This window comes from Denticeps clupeoides, chromosome 3 (genome assembly GCF_900700375.1).
Source record: "Denticeps clupeoides chromosome 3, fDenClu1.1, whole genome shotgun sequence".
NCBI classification, from domain to species: domain Eukaryota; kingdom Metazoa; phylum Chordata; class Actinopteri; order Clupeiformes; family Denticipitidae; genus Denticeps; species Denticeps clupeoides.
This window is the reverse complement of record NC_041709.1, coordinates 31,077,736-31,097,600: the sequence shown is the minus strand read 5'-3', so window position 1 is coordinate 31,097,600 and position 19,865 is coordinate 31,077,736. Positions and strand designations below refer to the sequence as shown.

The window sequence follows — 19,865 nt, the reverse complement described above, 5'->3', positions numbered from 1 at the left end:
CTGACACTTGAAGGGAACGTTCCTGCCAACGTTGTGTTGTGGTTGTCGCTTTGAATAGAACGAAGAATGCGTTCAGGACCCGCGGGTGTGTAAATAGTCTGCGGTGAGAAGGTTTGTTGAAAACGGTGAAATCAATCACAAGAAACTTCACTTCCAACTGGAGGACCCATGACAAGCTGGGAGCACATCAGAAACATCGAATGCCTTCACCAGACAAAGCTCAGATTGGAGGAGCAAGCAGATGAATGATCTACAGGAACATCTGTAGGCCACTTTGTATAATACCTTTTAAATTGGTGCCATACAGCCAGTTTCAATAACAAGAAGTATGATTAACATCACCTACACTGTGGTCATGCATCTGAAAATAAAAATGGCAGCCGTTCTCCTCAAGAATGATTTTTTTCAGGGTATTCTAATCACCTCCGCGGAGAAACGTGGAAATTGTTATGAACGCAGTGTTCTTCTTTAGACGTCTCTGATTCTGTCCAGATCACGGGCATTGCTGTGTGTTGTTATATACTACACTCACCGGAATATCTCTGAAGTCTGTCGCTTTTTAAAATCAAATAAAACAGCCAGCTTTCCATCTGCATCCTCACATTCATCACCAGCAGTTTATTGAAAGGGTGTAAACATACGTTTATTATATGCTATTAGAAAACATAGTTGGGCTGTTCTTCCTCTTTACTACTTTTTGTTTAATTTACTTAAGTGAATTAAAAAAGTAAGACCCAGTCCATTGTGTACGGGAAAGAAATCCCACACGTGGCATTGTGTATTGGGAAGAACACCAAGGACGCCGCTTTCAAGACGGCGCTGAGTGCTACATGTGGTGCTTGTTTGCTAGTGGAAGATCAAAGGATTTACATCAAATGAATAAATAAAAACGAGACACGCGGTGGTCACTGACGTGGCATCGCACCTCCATGGTCACGGGTTCGAATCCCGGCTTTCCTCCTGCCACCCAAACGGCATGTACTCCAGGGGGAATGGTTGACTCTACATCGACCGTAGGTGTGGGTGAATGGTCGGGCTGGTGCCCCGCCCTAGGCCCTGAGTAACAGGACTCACCGGTTAAGGACAGCGAGCGACAGAGAAGCCATCTTTAATGGTGTTTGCGCATGTGGCATTTCGCCCATTTGAACTGTAATCGTGTTCTGTGTGACGGAACCAATCACACGCTGACAAAAAGAGCAGCTAGATGGTTTCATTCTAAAGGCAGACATCCAAATGGTTGTTTCTTGTTCCATCAATTTATGTAAATCCTGTGGATGGCGAACCTTCCATTAGCAGCAAGCCATGTCTGGCGATGTGGTCTAATAGCAAGCTTCCCTTTAGGGTGACCACACCTCCCAATGCCGATGCGGTCACCTCCCCGAATGGCCCCGTGTTCCTGGTGGAGTGATTTGTTCTCAATGCTGAGACTCATGCAGTAGTTTCACATGACCGAAGTGTTTTTAGTGCAGAGCTGTCATTTCAGTCGCCCTGACTTAGTATTCTAGTTCTGAGTCAGTGTTCTTCTAGCAGAACCAGTAGTGTCCAGCCGTGTCCCAGAACGATCCCGCTCCAGCCCCGCCTTAAATCATCTCTGGCGGTGGTTAATAATGAACGACGTACGTGGCAGGTCGAAAGCTATATGGGTTTGGGAGAAAACATTCTGGCAGGCGCTCCTCTGGGAGCAGGGCTGGAATACAGAGTTCAGCGTTGCTACTTCCCAGGCCGTTTCTGCCAGAAAAGTAGCCCGACATGAACGGAGCCCTTCAGGTTCAACTGAACTAGCATCTCGGAACGCCACACTGACTTTCAAAGTCATCCAGCAGTAAAACGCCACAATTCGTGCCTCCTCACGTCCATCCTCCCCCGGCGCTGGAAGGTAAGCAGAGCGGTCGGCTCCGCTGAGGTCATTTCTTCCTTCTGAGGAAAGCCTTGGCTTCTTTTTGAAGCCGCTTTACGTCCTCTTTCCCGCCGTCATCTGAGTAATTGGGGACGTAGTCCGAGTCTTCCTCGACCTCCTCGCTGTCATCGTTAATGAAGCTGTCATCATCATCAAACTCCTCGCCATCATCATTCGATGGCGACGTCCTTACTGCAGATGCAAAACAGATTAGTGCCGGTACGCTGTGTTCCCAAAGATAACCCATAAAGAGGACACAGCAACAATTTGTTTTATTCAGCTTGTGCCAAGATCGTAATGATTGCCATGATTCAAAAATAAACCTTCCTAAAGTAAACTCCATTAAACCAAAGATCAATGGGGTGAACTGGGATTGAATTGAACAGCTCATTTTAATTTAAAAAACGATTAATAAAAAGACCTGGTCACAAACAGATTAGGGGCTGTTTTTCATAAGACAAATTAAACCTAAACTAAATCAAATCTTGTGACATGTTCCTGGTCTGAAGTGGTCAGGGAGGGAACCCAGTGAACTGGTGACGGTAGGGGTGACGGTAGCCTAGTGGATGACACACTCGCCTATGAACCAGAAGACCCAGGTTCAAATCCCGCTTACTACCATTGTGTCCCTGAGCAAGACACTTAACCCTAAATTGCTCCGGGGGGGACTGTCCCTGTAACTACTGATTGTAAGTCGCTCTAGATAAGGGCATCTAATAAATGCTATAAATGTAAACTAATTTTACCTTTACTTACTGTTGTGTGCACCCCACCTACAGTATGCAAATATCAACTAGCCTCATCAGACATGTGCTCGTCCAGATCAGAATTTCAGACGAGCCCCTCGCCTCTCATGCCAAGCACTTGACCTGAGGACAATGACGTCCTGCGGCCGTGCGGGTATGATCAGGACGGGTGGGTCGATGTCCACACCAAAACGACCCAGTCGACATCAAGGCCTCTGATTTAAGACAACGGTCACCCCATGGCCCCGTGCAGATGGGGTACTATAGGACCAGGGGTCTTTGATCATTGTTTGTTGGTTCTGATTGGTGGTTAGACTGATTATATCCTGTTCATTTTAAATCTGCATCATGTACCCTGACCTTAATTGTGGGTTTTAAAGACTTTGAACTTAAATAAAAAAAACTGCAAATCCCACAATCCAAAATGCTACATGCATATGCTATTATATAAAAGCAACAGCTGCAGAGGTCCAATATCATTTCAGTATTATTCAATATGGTGCTGGTTTTTCACGTCCCATTCCATGCACTAGTGCACTTCTACTGAGGACATTGCTGTTTAATGTAAAATTCATATTGTAACTCAACTGGTTTTGATGCTCACAATTTTATTATCCAATTTGTGGTGCATCGTTAGATCGCTATCAACAGTTATTCATGGTGCTTCAGTCTAAGACGTGTAAACAAACTCCTCGTAAGGCAGTGACAACAGAAAAAGAAAAGAGGCACAAACCTGGAGGCTTAGTGTGTTTGTACTCCTTCTTGTGTAGTGGGTTCTTCCTGTAAGATGAACAAGATTTGGAAATAACAAATTATTGATCAATGTGGCAGATTCTTCATGCTGTTGATACGAGCTGCATCTGTAATTCACGTATCGTCACCACACCATGAAGGTGGTAGTTGCCTACTGGGTAACAGATTCACCTGTGAAGCAGTTCAAACCCCATTTACTATCAGCAAGACACTTGTCTCCAGGGGGACTGTCCCAGTCACTACCGATTATACGTCGCTCTGGATAAGGACCTCTGATAAATGCCAGAAATGTAAATGCAAATGAATCAATCCCACCAGAGCATAATTACATTCGCTGTGCTTGTTATTTGACATTCCTCATGATGTTTATGGTGTTTTTATGGTAAGGACCATCTGTTTACCCATCAGAATTTTGCCCAGATGGCAGATCAGCATGGAAAAGGCTGTAATCAATCATCTCCACCGGCCTCCGGGCAAAAAATGCCAGGATGCGTCATGTAGCACAAAAGCTTCTCCCCCTCTCACGCAAGAGATCTGGTACAGACTCTATGTAATAAACACTGGCTGCAGTGAGAGGAACCGAGCTGATGGGAAGATATCTCTGCAGTCAACAGGTTCTGTGCCGGCGTACCGTGAGTAGACGTGGGCTTTTTTGGGGTTCAGTTCTACAAATCAGCTGTGGTTCTGTAGTTTTGCTTCACCTGTAGCAGTCTGTGCCGTACGGACACTCCGGCCGATCGTCATCTTCCTCCTCATCCTCAGCAGCTTCCTCTTCAAAATCGCTGTCACCAGGGTGGCTGCACTCTTTGAAGTGGAGCGGGTTTTTCCTTAAAAAAAATAAGCGTAATTTATAGTACTATCCTTAACATTAATAATGTAAACAACATTATTCAATTAAAAACGCATCGCAATGTTGAATAATGTTAGTCCAATGTGTTTACGATGATTTTTCTCCCCTTTATGCAGCAGTGACCTAGCGACTAAGGAAGCGGGTTCGTAACCGGAAAGTCGCAAGTTCGAATCCTGGCCCATCAAGGTGCCACTGCGGTACCCTGGAGCAACGTACTGTCCCTATACACTGCTCCCATGCCACCGTTCAAGGCCGCATACTGCTCACAAAGAGTTATAGGGGGAATAATAGGTAAAACTTTGTAAAAAAAAAAAAAAAAAAAAAAAAAAAGGAAAAAAACCCCCCCAAAAAAACAGGAAAAACTAAGAAAATAAATGCCATTGGTTTGAACTATAATTAGTCCATGTTGCATTTTTTTATACATACAGAGAAAACTTTTATTTTTTTTATTCCGTCTGAGAGCCCATGCGATGGAACCAAACGGTGCCAAGCGAACGCCCCGAAGATCAGTCAGCAAGACGAGAACGTGGAAAAACAAACAGGCTGTCCCCTTGTCGGGGAAATGGTTGCCAAACCCAGCGAGAGCGTTCAGGTGAAATTACGGCCCAGGAAACGTTCTGATAGAGATTCACTCTGGTCCGCGCCACTGCGGTTACCTGTAACAGGAGCTGCCGTACGGACAGGCCGTTCTCCTCGGGACTCCTGCTGGTTCCGCCTGCCCCCTCCGGCCATTCGGAGGGGGCGCCTGCTTGGGCTGCTTGGCGGCTTTTTTAGAGCTGCTGGCTACTGTCCTGCCCGAGTCCTTTTCTCCTCCAGCCTCCTCGCCCCCAGTTTCCATGCTGTCGGACTCATCGCTCACCACAGCCTTGGCCAGAATCACTGCAGAGACCTGCAAACAGACGTTCAAACGTCACCGTGTCCCTCAAAGGCTGCGTTACATTACAGGCCTTGAAATATCATTCGTTTTTATTTTTTTTTTTAGACTGACTGTTATTTCCCATGTATAGGCAAAAATGGGACACATTTCCTGCCTAATTCGTGTTGCATGGCCACGAATCAGAACCAGAACCCCTCGCTGAGACAAATCTGATTTTTGAGAAAATTTGTCCCCACACATAAAAACAACAAGTCTGTGTCGCATTAAGGCGAAATCTGAGATTTGATTCTCTTCAGCCGAACCACATGAGTGTGGCCAGAATCGGCTGAGCCGCTCCCTGCTTTGCACCGCGAGGAGGACTTCAGCCGTTCGGTACCTGAGGCGGGCTCTCCTCATCACTCTTTATCCTCCTCATCCTTTTCTTGGGGGTCGGCACCACCTCCTCCAGCTCGGCATCTTCTGGTGACGGGGGGGACAGGACTCGTTTGGGTGTGGCACGGTGGGTCTGTTTGGGGGTCTTTGTCGCCGGTGCTCTCTTGACGGCTGCCGGCACGTAAAACAGGAAAGAGGAGTGTTCATCGCTTTTGGGAAATATTACTTTTCGTTATTTTTTATGCTTAGATAACATTTTTGCAGCATTTTTTAAACAAACTAATTTGGTGGTGAACGTGTGAATTTGGTACATTCAGTTTTCTGTGTGGTTAAATATTTTTTATCGAAATATTGACTATTCTGGATGGTAGTAGCCTAGTGGGTAACACACTCGCCTATGAGCCAGAAGACCCAGGTTCGAACTCCACTTACTACCATTGTGTCCCTGAGCAAGACACTTAACCTTGAGTGTCTCCAGGGGGGACTGTCCCTGTAACTACTGACTGTAAGTTGCTCTGGATAAGGCCGTCTGATAAATGCTGTAAATGCAAATGTATTCAAAACATTAACTGCCATTGGTTTTCAAACTTTTTCTATAATTCTGTCATCAGCAGGAAGAAATATTTAGACACGTCCCATTCACTTTGAACGTGGTGACATCTGGACGTGGTGACAAACTAAATTATGATTCCACCACATCGCATGGCTTGCGGCATAAATTCAAAAAAGTTTGAACTTTTCCGCCACTTTCCAAGTGCCAGCCGATCAAAACAACTTCCATTGGAACCCTCTGGCCAATCAGTCGCATGCATGCAAATTACCCAGGGAAGCCGGCTATGTTAACATGAGCGGGAAAAACAACAATTGGTGGCCACTCCTGTGAGCCAGACATGGCTACCACCGAGCACTGACATGACCTGACAGGACAACAGGAAGCTCCACCATTGATGCCTCCACCAGTATATGTGATGTCATTCTACGTCACTTCCGCCCCACCTCCCTACCGGAGGAAAGTCAACTGTGTCGTTTATATTAAACTCTTATGCTGTATCAGAACATAAGCATCGACAAAATGAGATTTTTAAATAATGAATTTCATACTCATCAGAATCCAATAGAAAGGAAGAAATGATTCCATAACCTATTCTCTTCATTGCTAGAAATGTAATTACTTACTTTTCCAGACCCCGTGGACTACGTGCTCACAGTACCAAGATCTAAAAAAGACCTTCCCATCAACTTTAATCTACAGAATGGTCTTTCTCTGGAAAGGTAGAAAATGTTTCCCATTAACTCCGGAAATCTTCTGCTGCAGGACTTCACTGCATCTGGACCAGACAATCTTGTGCTTCCACCATTGAATCATGCAGCTTCTTCAGAACACTGAGTGGACATCTTGTTGGATCTGATAAAGTTGACTTTTTACAAGAGCGGTTTACTGCAGGTTTACTGATGGCGAAAGGTGAAAGAGGCTGGGGTGTCCATACAGGAGGTGCACATCACAGCCTGTCCAGGCAGAACCCCAGCAGAATGTGGAGAGGCAGCAGCTGGTCCAGCATCAAACTGGAAAGATCGGTCATTTCAGGCCACAGTGAAAAGCCAGGTTCAGCAGTGTTTCGGAATGCGCATCTGCACCATGGGCACTTTTCTTAAGATTTCCTTCTGGAATGATCACAGGAATAAGGTGGCACGGCGAAGCATATTTTAGTGAGTTTAGAGAGTTGTGGGTTTCTGATATACAGAAGCAGTCAGTCCCGCTGACATTAACTACATCATGGTGCAGTTCCAAAGCGGAGGATGAGGATGAAGCTGTTGCCAACCCAGGCATAGTTTACAACGAGATTTACAGCTCATTTTAATAACACTGTGGTCCAGTATTCATTAGTTACAGAAGCCCCTGGCAGCCCCACAATATATATTTTGTGGCAAAAAAAAAAAGTATCACTAATGTAAACAAAATAAACACTGGGTACCCACACAGCCATGTTTTGCTGTATCTAGTTATTTCTGAGATCAGAAGATGAATTTTAATGATGGTTTAAAAGGGAGGGGCCTATAGATGGGATTGACAGCTCTCACATGCCCTACATCCTCCTTCTGTACCCTCCTGTCAATAGAGCATGAGCTCTCTGAAACCCTCCCCTATACCACATCCCACACTTCTCACTTTAGACAGACTGGGTCATAAATGAATGATTTGCACAGTGATGAATATTTCAGCATGATGCATATGACGCTACACTCACAATACTCCCTCAGGCTGCAGAAGAGAAGGGAGTGTAGAATCATGTGTTTCAGATAGACATTTGGTCTGGAGAGAGTTACAGTCCAGTGGAAAACATCGTGTGGGGTTCCACTACCAAAGACTGCACGTCTCAAACGCGTCTGCCTGGTGAGAATGATGAAGAAAGCAACCATTAGCCTCCTCAAACCCCTGGTCATTTCAGACTGGACTCCCTTCAATCAGCAATGGTGCAGCACACACCCGCTCACGCCCGGAGAAACCTGGGAAATTGACCAATTTCGTTGCTTATATGAAAGCAAGGAAGCAATACTCAGCTTGTTTAGCAACAAATGACTTTGCATACGTTTGTCCCATCAGCAGTCAGAGTTCAGTTCCGTAAGGTGTCACATGCGCGCTTCTGTATTTCAAGCAAAACACGTGAAGAGATCCTGACGTTCCCTCAGAAAAGAGCATGCAAAATTACACTGAGGTTTGGATCCAATTTCAAACGTCAACCAAACGCCAGCAAAACATCACCAGGTAGTCTAACGCCAACGATTCAATTCCTGCTTTGGACGAAGAACACAGCAGTAAATAGCGGAGGATCGTGAAATTAGAATGAGGTAAACGTTCCGTCATAAAGAACGCTTGAGGATCTTTATCTGCCCGAGGTACCTGGAAAAGAGCAACAGATGGGTTTTCTTATTTTGCCTAGCTGTCTGCCAGGCCCCGATTATGAACGGGTTTGTGGTCCTCAAAGCTCAACGGACATAAAACGCATGTCAGGGTTCGGTGGTCCTGGCTATAAACGTACAGGTCAGGTTAGGGCATATATAAATATAAATTCAGACTTTACATCATGAGAGGTAACCGTGTTTCAGACGTCTGCAAAACCTTCAGGTTTTTTTTTTTTAAATACATTGAAATTAAATGATGTTCCAATGAGTAACCATCTTAAAATACATAGGCAAGTAAAAGTGCAAATATTACAGATTTTCTTTTTTTTTTAGCATTTTTGTTATGTTACAGCCTTATTCCAAAATGGATTAAATTCATTTTCTCATCAGACTTCTACACACAGCCTCTGCTCAATACGAAGCACCTTTGGCAGCAATTACGGCCTCGGTTCTTTTTTGGATATGATGCCACAAGCTTATCACACCCATCCTTGGCCAGTTTCTCCCATTCCTCTTTGCAGCACTTTTCAAGCTCCATCAGGTTGGTTGGGAAGTGTCGACGCAGCCATTTTAAGATCTCTCAAGAGCTCTTCAGTCGGACCTGGGCTCTGACTGGGCTACTCAAGAACATTCACAGGGTTTTCCTGAAGCCACTGCTTTGATATCTTGGCTGTGGGCTTAGGGTTGTTGTCCTGCTGAAACCCGTTGCTCCAGTAAGAGTTTAAGAGTGCTCTGGAGCAGGTTTTAATCCAGAACGTCTCTATACATTGCCACAGTCATCTTTCCCTGCATCCTGACTAGTCTCCCAGTTTCTGCAGGTAAAAAACATCCACAGAATGATGCTTCACTGTAGGAATGTATTGGCCTGGTGATGAGCGGTGCCTGGTTTCCCCTAAATCTGATGCCTGACATTCACACCAAAGACCCAAGAATTTTGCTTCTCATGATCCGAGAGTCCTTCAGGAGTCCTCTGGACAGGCTGCCATGTGCCTTTTACTAAGCAGTGGCTTCTGTCTGGCCACTATTATGTTCATTGGGACCTTCAAAGCAGCAGAAAAGTTTCTGCGACCTTCCCCAGATTCAGACAATGTTGTCTCGGAGGTCTACAGAAAATTTGACCTCTTGCTCGATTTGTGCTCTGACATACAACTGTCAACTGCGGGACCTTATATAGACAGGCGTGTGACTCTCCAAATCAGGATGAGTAAATGCTTATTTGGGTACCTTTGGGTGTGTCTGGGCTCTTGACGTCAGAAGTGGATGCAGTCATCCAAGCAGGCAGCAGCCTTTTCCTCGCCTCAGCCAATGGGACGCTTCCTCCATCTCCATCTATCACATGAACCCCACCTGCAGGCTACCAATGCAATGACATAGTCAGAAATATGAAATATACATTTTTAAAAGCTCTTGAAGCAGCTCGGACCACCTGGTTCATAGATGCTGAACCTGGTGTCTGGTCCAGTCTTTCCTTCTCCTCCAGACTGGCTGTAAGTGTGGACCCCTGGGTGACAGACACCTCTGGACTGCTGGATGTTTTAACCTCTTCATCATTCCCATCGCCCTCAGTCTCCTGGAAGCCCTGGGAGTTCCTGTAAAAGCAAGATGTTACATCAGCCATCCACCGCCCGCTCTCCTCGTTTTTAGTGGACGGTCTGTTTTAAATCTCTTCTTAGAAGCCATCTTTTCTACTTGGTCACTGACACGTTATGAGGTGACGACAGTTTCATTTTGAAAATAAATGATGACAGCCATAAAACAGCCCACTGCAGTTGTATGAAGTGCTCTACAAACAAGGCTGGAATGGGTTGGATTTCAGTAACTGGCTTCAGTGCACTGATAAGAAGGGAAAGTGGAAATACGTGCCATGTGCTGCACAAAGGTCAGATTCTGCATGGAAGAGGAGACATTTGGTTTCAACATCACTTGGCCTTTAAACAGATACAAGTGACAGTATTCGAAATCAATTAGTTACAACCCACCGCAGCGCCATTTGTACGTGCCATTTCTCTCTCCAAGTGCTGCTCGCACTCAATCTTTACCCAGACTGGGGTGGGAGGATGAGTGTCAAAAAAAAAAAAAAAAAAAAAAATCTAATTGGGAGAGCTGGGGTGAGTCCATCCCAAGGTGAGGCGCCATAACTCAGGAAAACGTAAACCGACAACCTCAACACTTTCGCAGGACACCCCAGGGCCCGTGACAAAGAGAGTGATGCGAAACAACACCGTTCATCCCCACAGAGTCCCCTGCCAACCCAATCCAGGACGGTGCCACAGGGGCAACATACGTCAAACACCGCGACGAGAGCGGTGACGGCCAAGGGCAAGCGCGCCACAGAGGGGGTTTCTAAAAACAGATTCTGCAAGCAGGGGCTGTTTTATAATACATATATTTCCCGTATTTCTTCTTTCTTTGTTTTATACACTGCCAGGATCTGGACAGACACCTGAAGAAACCAGACCTAAGCTAAATAAAAAATGTATTATTTAAATTCTCATCCTATGAATTTTAGAGGGAGGAAAATGTAGACTCTGGCAGCTCTTCTTCAAATGTCTGCTACCAAAGCTTATCATCGTAACTCAACATAAATTATACGATTAGCGATGTAAAAGTACAATTAGTGATTATTGAGATAAAAAAAAGATTAGTCATAAATCCAATCCAGCACTAGTTGATTTATTAAAACTTTTAGCCAGTATAATGTACAAACTATGTTCAGAACACCCCATAAAACATTTTAAAGGTTCCACGACATGAAAATGATCTCCTTGTCCTGTATCTGAAGTCTCTTTCCAAAAGTACAGAATTACAGTCCCACAATGAGATTTCCAGGACACGTGATTATCATTGTGACACAACACTGCACACAACAAAATGTGTCCTCTGCTGTGCTTTGCTCAGTAGCACCTCAGGGGCACCTTGGCGGCCGGGCAGTGATTTTGCAGAAAAAATTACAAATAAATTGTATGGTCCATTATGGTCCAACTCAAACATTAAAATACAAAAAGATATGATACATTAGAGAGCTCATTAAAATTATCTAGCCTATTTGGAGAGGTATGATTATAATGTGAGAATATACCAGTCATCCTGTGATAATGAAAAATGGCTGAGACTACTTGTTCTGAACATGTGTTGTCAGTGAACAGGCTGTAAAAGTTTAGGCTACAGACACTCAGCAATGAAAAACTGATGCAAATTTTCTGGGCAACATTCTGTAACAGCAGACGAGAAGTCATTGTTTGGGTCAAACAAGTTGTGAATTTGTTGTAAATTTAATACAGAAGATGACTTACTCTGTGCTTGAAGAGCATCATTGTTTTCATCACAAGTAGCAGAATAATGTGAACAATTCCGGGATACTGGAATTCCAGGATAGCATATAAGTAGCAAAATGGTTGACATAGAAGATAAGCACACGTCAGAAAAAAACAGCCCTAATGTGCAATATTGAGAGTTTGGCAAGTGAAGTGGAAAATATGCTGAAAAATATATCAGACATAAAGGGGTGATAGTAGTTTAGCAGGTAACTTGCCTATGACCAGAAGACCACAAAGTCCCAGGTTCAACCCTGAGCAAGACACATTAACCCTGAGTGACTCCAGGGGGGACAGTCCCTGTACTTTTAAATTACATTAAAGTCGCTTTAAATGTAAATATAAAAACAAAAAAAAGAAGTTCAAGAACTAGACTACACCTTAGTATGTTTTGATTGAATTAAACTCACAAAACGTACAAAAACAATTCCCTTAAATAATCTGTGTAAATAACTAAAACTTAGGCTTAGGCTCATGTAAGGAACCGCCACTATGTGGAATTGGTTGTCAAATGATCAAGGTTACTGGAAAGAAAACTGGAAAACTAGGTCTGCAGCTCAAAACCAAAAGGGAAAGATTTGGTGATGGAAGCACATAAGCCTCTTAAAAATTCATCTCTTAAAAATCAAAAATCGCTTTAATAACATATTTGGGTGTGGCAGCTCAATATGAAGGTTCACTCATTCTAGCACTGTTCAAAAACAAGGTTTTTAAAAAAAAATATATAGAAATATATAACCCAGCTACTGGGGACATGGCGGTGTGTTTCTTGGTGCCAGGCTCAAGCTCGGGTAAAAGAGGAGGGTTGAGTCCGGAAAGGCATCCGGCAGAAAACTTTTGTCAAGCCAACTGCGTGGACAACCAGACCGGCTGGAGCAGCCGAAGGGAGGAGGAGGAGGAGGAGGAGGAGGAGGAGATCGATAACACACCATGCGTGAGTGTGTGTGTACCTGAGCGTGGCATTATCCTGCACACCAGCCACTTTGTAGATGTACTTTCCCGGCAGCAGGGAGAAGATGTCCCCCGGCCGGAGGACGTGCCAGCGCTCTTTTTCCAGGGGCTGCGGTGGAGCGACTGCGGAGGTCTGGATGAAGCACGGGTTAAGATGGGTCTGGAGCAGACAGGAAAATAAGCGGAAGCAAGGGCATCACCAGGTCGGATCACCTCTCATCACATCCACACGCCAACCCTGGAGGAGATTATGACCCATGTACCGGTTTACATGGCATTCGGACACAACGGCAACCTCGAACAGACAGGGACTGCTCTCACAGCTGCAGAGAGCAGACGGCACCAGGGCGGGCCGCAAACTTCGGCCGTTAAGTGGCATTTTGCAAGTATTTATAGAAACAGGGTGACTATAATTCATAAGTAAATGCACTACTATGACTTGCAAATGTGCCTACCCTCCTACTCAGTTTATTTTTTGGTTTTTAATAATTTCGGCATTAGTCAAGCACACTGAAAATTGCCAGACTTGCAACATGCAGATAAACACAGCTGGTATTATATACATAAAAAAATATCTGAAACATATCCATTCAGATTTAATCACTTGCCTATTTTATACAGATTTGAAACATTAACTCATAATTCCAAGTGGACACACTGGAATTAATATTTTTTTAGTAGGAAGCAGGAGTGAGTTTAGAGCCCTGCCTGGATGGACAGGCAGACGTGAACACAACCTGTATGCAAGCTCTCGGTATTCAAAGCAGCTGAAGATCAATTACTTCCACGGGAAAAGCCATGATGAGGTGCATTGGGGGACAAGAAGGCGCAGAGACGGCCTGAAAGAGTCATTATCGGCCTAATGAGACATTATTGATGTGCAACTTCAAAGCAGCACATATCAGAGAAGGACCTGCACTCCGACTGACTGAAAAAGAGCACTTGTGTGCCACATCACATTGGTGAGGGACCGGGAGAGAGCAGCGGATCACGAGGCAGAGCTCCAGATGCCGTGTATGGGTGGGCATTACACCTCGTGTTAGACTGCTTACACCGTTCTCACTAATGTGATGCGGGAACCGGTGTGCAACCACCATCAAGCTTTGAAACACCATCACATATGTACAAACTTAACGGTCCTCTGACACCAAACACTTTTTTTGCTGAGGTCTCTTTACAAAATTCAGCCTTGGTGCAGAATTACAACCACTTTTGTTCAGCCCCACAATGAGATTTCCCCAGGATTCCCTGTTTCGGTGTCTGTAGCTTTAAGTGCTAATGAGGAGGAGGCCTATAGAAGTTGAGGGGACATTTGCATGAATAATTATGTCATCAACACCATCCACAATGTTTGGCACAGACTTGTAAAATTATTACCCATTGGTTTTTAAAAAATACATTTGTGCTCATTTTTACATTCAATCACAGAGCAACTGCAATGCTTCGCATGTTATCAAGCCATGGCGATCGGTGGAGCTAATTTTTTAGGGGAGGGGTGTGAAAACCTTTCCCTTTATGATGACATAAGGGGACAAATTCCAGATCTGACTGTCTGAGCTGCCACTCTCTGAATGGCCAAAGCCTTCTTTACACCTTTCACCATTACTAGCCACTGCAGGAACTTACACAGGCTAGGGGAACTAATGTTAAATAATCTCACAAAGTGGCATTTTCATGTCATGGGACCTTTAAAAAACAAATAGGGTCCCGCAAAATAAAAAAGCCTACACATTGTAGCCTGGATGCCGGTACCAAGAGACACAGCCCACATTACGAGCGGGTTTTAATACGAACTGGTTTGATGCGCAGTTGACCAGCCATGTTCTCCAACAGCCCATGATGTCTTGAGACTCTTTTGTCATTGACCTGAGAAACAGAAGGCGGGAGGGGGACACCACATAAGAGCATGCATGCACAACAGTACACATTTTAATTCATGTAGTGCTATAATAACAGAGTGAAGTTCTGCTGTTTTCCCCAGTCAAGTGGCGACACCTGCTGGGATTTTTTTTGTCCACTGGCTGAGGGTGAAACTGGAACATGATGGGCGCAGGACGCTCGTCTTTATGCGCGTCTTTATTGTCTTTAAGGATCGTGTGCATGTTTCTGCGCAGCTCTTAGCGACGTTCAACGTGGCGCATGCGCATTCCGGACGCGTAAGATCACTTACCCCGAACAGAGGACCCCTTCCGACCACCGTTTCTCCAACTGGCAGCTGTACGAGACTGCCTCCGTCCACCGGCACGAGTTCAAACCCCGGCATCTACTAAACACGCCGCACCGTTCACGATAAATAACTTTTGTGGTGCCCGTATTCTCGCTCCGATTAGACCCAGGCGCCACTCGTCGCAGGATTTACGATGTACCTGCAATCGCGACCGTTCGTATGAGGCAAACACACACAAAATGTTTATTAATCTTCCCGCAAACTCTTCCTCGCACTTCCGGTCGACAGTGGCGACGGCGCATGCGCACTGGTACCCGTCGGCTGGGCTGGGCGGCGTAGTGACGTCAGCGTAGTAAACAAACGGCGTCGAAGCCGGACATTTAACCCGCCAGCTGTCAAGCCAGGTCGCTCGGTTCACTGCGTCGATTGAAACGCTTTAGATGGACGATCTAATGCGCAAATATCGAACTGACGGACGGAAACGGCATTAAACGAACAGCGGCGTTTGCTGTGTGTGTTGGGTTCAGTTATGAGGACGGGGACTGACAGCGTGAGGCGTTGCTGCGTTTTTATCCCCTAAAAGTAAGGTTACTGATATTTTATCACTCGACTGTCATTTTATCATATAAATGAATGCAAGCGGATGCATTCGTAGTTGTGGGGATACATGAATTAAATGCGTGCACAGAGGCGGTTGAGTGGTGTACGTCACTCCCACCTTCCGAAATTTGCCTCGAAAGTGAACATCTCAAGCCATTTTAGTGACCCGAGTTCCTTGTTCTTCTGTGGCGGGTTTATTATGGCATCACCTCTCCACCGGCATTAACCTCAAGTACATGCTGCAAGTACAGGTAATGTTCTTATGAATTATGAATGCAGTTAATGTAGAATGAGAAAATGTAGGCTCAATTTTAAAATACCTGTTTTTTATACTGCAGTAAAATGAGGGAAGGTTTGAAGACTAAATTCCAAAGTTCCTCTTCTAAATCTGCTGGCTCACCATGTCAAGGTGAGTGTGTTGGCTAGACTGTTCTGAAGGACCTGTTCCTTTTAACCATCACTGCTTCTGCTTTGATGTCAACAAGACTATATATCTGAAACACTGAACTGAAGTCTCAACAAATCTGACAAATCTGTCAAAATCGTCCATCTTTCCTCCACCGCTGTCCAGTGTTGACCTCTGCCGATGAGCTGTCCCAGCAGAACTTTGCTGAGACCTTGCCCAGAGAGATGAGTGTAAAGATCTTCAGCAAGCTGGACATCAAGAGCCTGTGCTGTGCATCTTCGACCTGTAAACAGTGGAACCACATTATCGAGAGTGACGACCTCCTCTGGAGGAAGCACTGCCTGACCGTGCTAGCAGTATGCCAACGGGAGGTGACTGGGGACAAGGAAGATGGCCTCTCCTGGAAGGTCGGTTCTTTATCTTTCCTATTCACACATCACAAGATTTATTAAATTTGAAACATGCTTCATTCTACTGACCTGTTTAATGTGGTCTGGAATAACATCTGGACAGAACCTTGGAGCTGGAGAGGGGGGAGGACCCTGGAGAGATCCTCTACTGAAGAATGGTCTTCAGCATGATATAAGGAGGACTCTCTGTCCTGTTATATGTTGTGGGACTGTCCATATTTCTTTACATACATTTGTTTCAGTTAGTCGGTCATAAATATTTTTTTTTTCAAACCAACCGCTTCCGGTTACGAGTCCTTACCCACTTGGCCACCACTGCTCCAGTGCTTCATTATCTGACATATACCTCATTTCAGATGAGGTAGGATATCCAACATCCCGGAATTGCCAATCAATGTGTAACCAGAGGAAAATGTGTGCAAACGTCCCAGTGTAGTTTGCTTATATTTCTGAATAGTAGCAAAAGAACAATACCGACTAACATTCCAAAAAGGGGCGACTGTTAATGATTCATTAACATATATGTTAATTATTATTATTTTTCTAGGTCACACTGATACGAAATTACAGGAAAGGCCGCATGAAGAGGAACTGGCTCAGGGGAAGATTCAGCAACATTCGATCGGCAGAAGAGCTTCCGGCCAACAGCATGTACCAGTTTGACGTGGAGACCTGGGGCGAAATACTGGAGGCGGAGCTGGAAAGGGAGAGCTGAGATGGTGCAGAAAGGACAGGATGGTTGACATCAACAAGCATCATGACAGTGAATGTGATAATGCTGAAGAATCGACATGACCATCTAGTCCTTATACAATGGCATTATTATTCAAGCATTATTCATCTGCATGTTATAATTATTTAAAAAAATATTTAATATTTTGTAATATTTTAAATGAACAGTGGAAAGATTTCTGAGCTATTTGTAACTGAGGACCACTGTACAGTCTCTGAATTGTGAATAATGTATTATAAAAATGTGGTTTTAAAAAGTACATTTATTTTCTCTATGTGCCACATTAGTGCAAATATACTTAATCAGGTCTGTGACACACTAAAGGAATTTTTTTCCACCTGTTGGTCATTGAAAGGTATAACATAAGAATAATGAATAGTGGGTAACACATACATACAGGTGGTGGTAGCCACTACCATTGTGCCACAAGCAAGACACTTAACCTTCAGGGGGAGATACCCGGCTCACCTTAAATCATTTCTAAATAACTGAATGAGTGTATTAAAAAAAAATATATATATATATATATATGTGTACATGTACAGAGTGGATATATATACACATATTGCACATAAGAAAAATTGAAATGGTGTACCAGATGTATGTGTGTTAGTATATGTATGTATGGTCAGCTGGTGTAGAGTCTGACAGGAACGGCCTGAATCGCTCAGTCCCACATCGTGGGTGCAGGATCAAGACACTGAAGGAGCTGCTCAGTGCTGTCAGGGTCTCCTGCATGGGGTGGGAGATGTTGTCCACCATTCTCCTGTCACTCACCATCTCTCTTCCTGTCCCCAGCAGAGATGCTGATGCGGGTTCAACCCTGGTATCTACATTTGAAAAATAACAATGTGTTAGTTATAGTTTCATTGTCTACCCTGCATGACCAGCTTATGCTGGCAGAACTGGTTAGGAAGGAGGACCAGCTAGTTAAAACAGTTTTCCAGCTGGTCGCAGCATGTAAACTAGATACCGGCATTCTGATGAGATAAATAATCAATAATATCCCGCCAACAAACAAGAAATAATTCGTTTGTGAAAAGTACGACACCGTTAGTGTGTAATGATTGTTATATCACTGTTATATTATATTACACGTATATTATAGCCGGCGGACGCACCGGCGCTTCCGCTCGTGCACGCGACACCGCACCGTGCGCGCGGCCGCGGCCAGCATCTACAATTCGGAAACGGCGACACCGACGAGGATGGCCGACGTTCCCCCCCTGATCACCATCTCCATCTCGCTGAAGATCCAGCCCAACGACGGGCCCGTGTTCTTCAAGGTGGACGGGACGCGGTTCGGCCAGAGCCGGACGATCAAGCTGCTGACGGGATCCAAATACAAGATCGAGGTGGTGACGAAGCCGGGCACCGCGGAGGCCACGTAAGTAACGAGGCCGCTGTGTTTGCGGACGCCAAATGGCCGTCCAGACGCGTCCGTTCGGCTAACGCGAGAATTAAACGGAATGTGCTCCGCAGAGATCATTCCGATTCCGTCCTGCGCGATGAAACGAGGGGTACAATAGAGCCGGGGCCCCGCCCCATAGTACAGTATAGTATCAGTGTTCTGACCACCTCCTGCTCCCTGCAGCACCATGGGCATCGGGGGCGTCAACTTCCCCCTGGAGGAGAAGTCCAGAGACGACGAATCGATCGTGTACAGTGGCATCTACGACACGGAGGGCGTGCCACACACCAAGAGTGGGGAGAGACAGCCTATCCAGGTGGCCATCCAGGTACGTCGCACGCTCACAATCCTACGCACACACACAATGGTGCAGAATTCATCGTTCACCTGGGCCCTCTTCTCACGCCAGTTCAAGGAGGCGGGAGACTTTGAGACCGTCTGGCAGGTGAAGTTCTACAACTACTACAAGAGGGAGCACTGCCAGTTCGGGAACAACTTCAACTGCATCGAGTACGAGGCCAAGCCCAACGAGACGAGGAGCCTGATGTGGATCAACAGGGAAGCGTTCCTCTGAGTCGGGGGGGGGCGGCGACACTGTAATCACCACGGTGCTGAGAGCTGCGGTCACGGCGACCTCCCGGTGACGAGGGCCCATCTTCACCACACCTGTCACCGGCACCCACGTCACAGTCTTAGCACTGTGGTTGTTACAGTGACTGGGGGACTGTTTATAGCCCCGAGAGGCGTTCTCGCTGTGAACATATCTCGTAAAAACACTGGGATGTGTCGTTCTTAGACAACGGTCAGCAAGTGGCTGACTGCTTATCGCCAGTTATCTCAAAATAAAGTTTATCAATTCTGTTGTTTCTTTGGTTTTGGGGACCAGACCGTGGTTAGACTTGTTCAGTGAGTATTTAAGTGTGAAAGAATATAAAAAAGTCCCCTACCCACTACTTGCATATTTATGTAACTGGCACTATAAACAGTACAGGAGAAAAGTTTGAACACACCTTCTCATTCAATGTGTTTTCTTTATTTTCATGACCATTTTCTCACTGAAGGCATCAAAACTATGAATGAGCACATGTGGAGTTATGTACTTAACAAAAAAAGGCCGCCCTTTGCTCTGATTACTGCTTTGCATGTAAATGGTCATTAAAATAAAGGAAAATATATATATATATATATATATATATATATATATATATATATATATATATATATATATATATAGTCTTTTTTGTATTTATTAATGCAGTAATTTATTTCTTTACTTTAGTATTCACTTATCATGATTTGTGTGTGGCCTTGCTTTCTTACATTCTGTTACTGTTTTTGCTTTATTATTATTATTTTTGCCTTATCTGAGCCAAAATATAAGATCTTTGTAACAATATGAACGAACGTTGCTTGACAGTCTTCTGTTTAATCCCATTCTGTATGAAGCACACATGCTGCTGGCACGCCTGAAAATCAC

General features: G+C 44.8%; 3 protein-coding genes across 4 annotated transcripts; 2 read left to right on the top strand and 1 right to left on the bottom strand.

Annotated features, from left to right (window-relative positions):
• Positions 1 to 591: 591 nt before the first annotated feature.
• aplf (aprataxin and PNKP like factor) lies at positions 592 to 15,119 on the bottom strand. 2 transcript variants are annotated; one of them, XM_028972306.1, is made up of 10 exons: positions 14,832 to 15,119; positions 14,456 to 14,527; positions 12,661 to 12,821; positions 9,823 to 9,985; positions 9,621 to 9,750; positions 5,500 to 5,666; positions 4,903 to 5,135; positions 4,098 to 4,223; positions 3,377 to 3,423; positions 592 to 2,089 (listed from the first exon to the last, which is right to left on the bottom strand). In XM_028972306.1, the coding sequence occupies exons 1-10, from the start codon at positions 14,922 to 14,924 to the stop codon at positions 1,905 to 1,907; spliced, it is 1,377 nt and encodes a 458-aa protein (XP_028828139.1). In that variant the 5' UTR covers positions 14,925 to 15,119; the 3' UTR covers positions 592 to 1,904. The 2 variants fall into 2 exon arrangements, with proteins under 2 accessions (XP_028828139.1, XP_028828140.1); XM_028972307.1 differs by lacking the exon at positions 12,661 to 12,821.
• A 42-nt stretch (positions 15,120 to 15,161) lies between these two features.
• On the top strand, positions 15,162 to 17,236 carry fbxo48 (F-box protein 48). Its single transcript, XM_028972529.1, has 4 exons — positions 15,162 to 15,679; positions 15,767 to 15,837; positions 16,000 to 16,241; positions 16,792 to 17,236. Exons 2-4 carry the CDS (start codon positions 15,771 to 15,773, stop codon positions 16,957 to 16,959), a joined length of 477 nt encoding a protein of 158 aa, XP_028828362.1. The 5' UTR covers positions 15,162 to 15,679; positions 15,767 to 15,770; the 3' UTR covers positions 16,960 to 17,236.
• Positions 17,237 to 18,123: 887 nt separating this feature from the next.
• On the top strand, positions 18,124 to 19,502 carry cnrip1a (cannabinoid receptor interacting protein 1a). Its single transcript, XM_028972526.1, has 3 exons — positions 18,124 to 18,364; positions 18,572 to 18,716; positions 18,798 to 19,502. The coding sequence occupies exons 1-3, from the start codon at positions 18,186 to 18,188 to the stop codon at positions 18,960 to 18,962; spliced, it is 489 nt and encodes a 162-aa protein (XP_028828359.1). The 5' UTR covers positions 18,124 to 18,185; the 3' UTR covers positions 18,963 to 19,502.
• Positions 19,503 to 19,865: the final 363 nt, after the last annotated feature.